The 2777-nt window shown below is 37.0% G+C and overlaps 1 protein-coding gene across 1 annotated transcript in view; it reads left to right on the forward strand.

Annotated features, from left to right (window-relative positions):
* Positions 1-2777, forward strand: part of LOC111966124 (low-density lipoprotein receptor-related protein 1-like) — a 281628-nt gene that overhangs the window by 249118 nt on the left and 29733 nt on the right. Inside the window, 1 exon segment of the mRNA XM_070444337.1 lies at positions 193-312. Coding sequence (XP_070300438.1) covers positions 193-312 — 120 coding nt within the window.

The raw sequence follows: 2777 nt of genomic DNA on the forward strand, positions 1-2777 counted from the left end.
ACACACCAGGATGTACTCTACAGGGTCAAGCTTATTACACACACCAGGATGTACTCTACAGGGTCAAGCTTATTACACACACCAGGATGTACTCTTCATGTACACTCGCTCACTCAGAGCTCAATCAGTATATTTCATTTTGTCCTTCAAATGCTGATTGAGTTACCTTTATTAACCCCTGACCCCTCTCAGATAAGAATGAGTGTAAGCAGTTTGGAGTGTGCTCCCACATGTGCAACAACACCAAGGGATCCTACAAGTGTAGCTGCCACAAACACTTCACCAGGATCAATGACACCTGCAAGGCTGACAGTAAGTAGCATATTCTTCTAGTAGTGTAGTGTTCTCCTAGTAGTGTAGTGTTCTTCTAGTAGTGTAGTGTTCTTCTAGTGGTGTATTGTTCTTCTAGTAGTGTAGTGTTCTTCTAGTGGTGTATTGTTCTTCTAGTAGTGTAGTGTTCTTCTAGTAGTGTAGTGTTCTTCTAGCGGTGTAGTGTTCTTCTAGTCAAAAAGAGAGAGATGTAGTGTAGTGTTCGTCTAGTAGTGTAGTGTTCTTCTAGTAGTGTAGTGTTCTTCTTAGAGTGTTTCTTCTAGTAGTGTAGTGGTTCTTCTAGTAGTGAGTGTTCCTTCTAGTAGTGTGGTTCTGTTCTCTAGTAGTGTAGTGTTTCTTCTAGTAGTTTTGTTCTTCTAGTAGTGTAGATAGTTCTTCTAGTAGTGTAGTGTTCTTCTAGTAGTGTAGTGTAGTTTTTCTTTTAGTAGTGTGTGTCTTCTAGTGTGTTCTTCTAGTAGTGTAGTGTTCTCTAGTAGTGTTTCTTCTAGGGTGTAGTGTTCTTCTAGTAGTGTTCTTACTAGATGTGTAGTGTTTTTCTAAGTAGTGTAGTGTTCTTCTAGTAGTGTTCTTCCTAGTACGTTTTTGTAGTGTAGTTTTTTTTAGTAGTGTATGTCTTCTAGTAGGTCTTTCTTCTAGGTAGTGAGTGTTCTTCAAGTGTGTTCTTCTAGTACGTGTAGTGTTCTTCTAGTAGTGTTCTTCTTAGTAGTGTAGTGTTCTTTCTAGTAGTGTTCTTCCCTAGAAGTGTAGTGTCTTCTAGTTAGTGTAGGTTCTCTCTAGTAGTGTATTTTGTCTATTTAGTAGTTCTTTAAAGTAAGTGAGTGTTCTTCTAGTAGTGTGGTGTTCTTCTAGTAGGTGTTCTTCTAGTAGTGTAGTGTTTTACTTTTTTAGTGAGTGTTTTCTAGTAGTGTTCTTCTAGTAGTGTAGTGTCGGTCTAGTAGTGTAGTGTTCTTTCTAGTAGTGTAGTGTTCGTCTAGTAGTGTAGTGTTTTACTGTCTAGTAGTGTAGTGTCTTCTAGTAGTGTTCCTTTCTAGTGATTGAGTGTTCTTTCTGTAGTTTGTATTGGTTCTTCTAGTAGTGTAGTGTTCTTCTAGTAGTGTTCTTTGAGTAGTGTGGTGTTCTTTCTAGTAGTGTTTCTTCTATGTTGTAGTTGTTCGTTATATATTCTTTAGTAGTGTAGTGTGTTCTTCAGTAGTGTTGTTCTTTTCTATTAGTAAGTGTAGTGTTCTTCTAGTAGTGTAGTGTTCTCTAGTAGTTGTTCTTCTACGTAGTGTAGTCGTTCTTCTATTAGTTGTTGCGTCTAGAAGTGTTGTGTGTTCTTCTAGTAGGTAGTGTTTCTTCCTAGTTGCGTAGTAGTCTGAAGTAGTGTGTGTTCTTTCTAGTGTTTCTTACTAGTAGTGTAGTGTAGTTTCTTTTAGTAGTGTAGTGTTCTTTTAGTAGTGTAGTGTTCTTTTAGTAGTGGTAGGTGTTCCTTCTAGTAGTGTGGTTGTCTTCTAGGTAGTGTTCTTCTAGTAGTGTAGTGTATTTCTTTTAGTAGTGTATGTTGTTCTAGTAGTCTTCTAGTAGGTAGTTTTGTCTAGTAGTTGTAGTGTTCTTCGTTAGTGTGAGGTTGTCGTTATAGTAGTGTTAGTGTTCTCTAGTAGTGTGAGTGTTCTATCTAGTAGTGTAATTCTTTCTAGTAGTTTCTGTCTTTAGTTAGTGTACGTGTTCTTCTTAGTAGATGTGTAGTGGCATTTCTAGTAGTGTATGTCATTCTAGTAGTGTGTTTTCTTCGTAGTGTGTCTTGTAGTAAGTGTAGTGTTCATGTATGTGTAGTGTTTCTATGCTAGTTAGTGTTCTAGAGTGTTCTTCTAGTAGTGTAAGTGTTTCTTCTAAGTGCTAGTGTTCTTCTAGTAGTGGTTCTTTGCTAGTAGTGTAGTGTCTTCTAGTAAGTGTTTTCTAGTAGTTGTAGTGTTCTTCTAGTAGTGTGTGCTTCTATAGTGTTCTTCAGTAGTGTAGTGTTCAATGTAGTGGTGTTCTTCTAGTAGTGTGTGTAGTCTTTAGCTAGTAGTGTTTAGATGTAGTGTTCTTTAGATTCTTCTAGTAGTGTTTCTGCGATGTTCTTCAGTAAGTGTTGTCTAGTAGTGTAGTAGTTCTTTTAGTAAGTGTAGTGGTTTCTTTTAGTAGTGTGAGTGTTCTGTTAGTTAGCTGTATGTCTCAGTGTTCTTCTATAGTCGTTCTTTCTAGTAGTGTTAGGTCTTCTAGTAGTGTGTGTATCTTCTAGTAGTGTAGTGTTCAGAGTGTTTTCTTTGGTTAGTAGTGTAGTGTTCTTTAGTAGTGTGTGTTCTTCTATAAGTAGGTTTCAGTAGTGTTCTTCAGTGTTTTCTTCTAGTAGTGTATAGTGTTCTTGCTATGTCGTAAGTGTGTAGTTTTGTAGTGTATTTTTTTAGTAGTGTTAGTGTTTCGTTTTA

This window comes from Salvelinus sp. IW2-2015, linkage group LG7, assembly GCF_002910315.2.
Source record: "Salvelinus sp. IW2-2015 linkage group LG7, ASM291031v2, whole genome shotgun sequence".
Taxonomy (NCBI): domain Eukaryota; kingdom Metazoa; phylum Chordata; class Actinopteri; order Salmoniformes; family Salmonidae; genus Salvelinus; species Salvelinus sp. IW2-2015.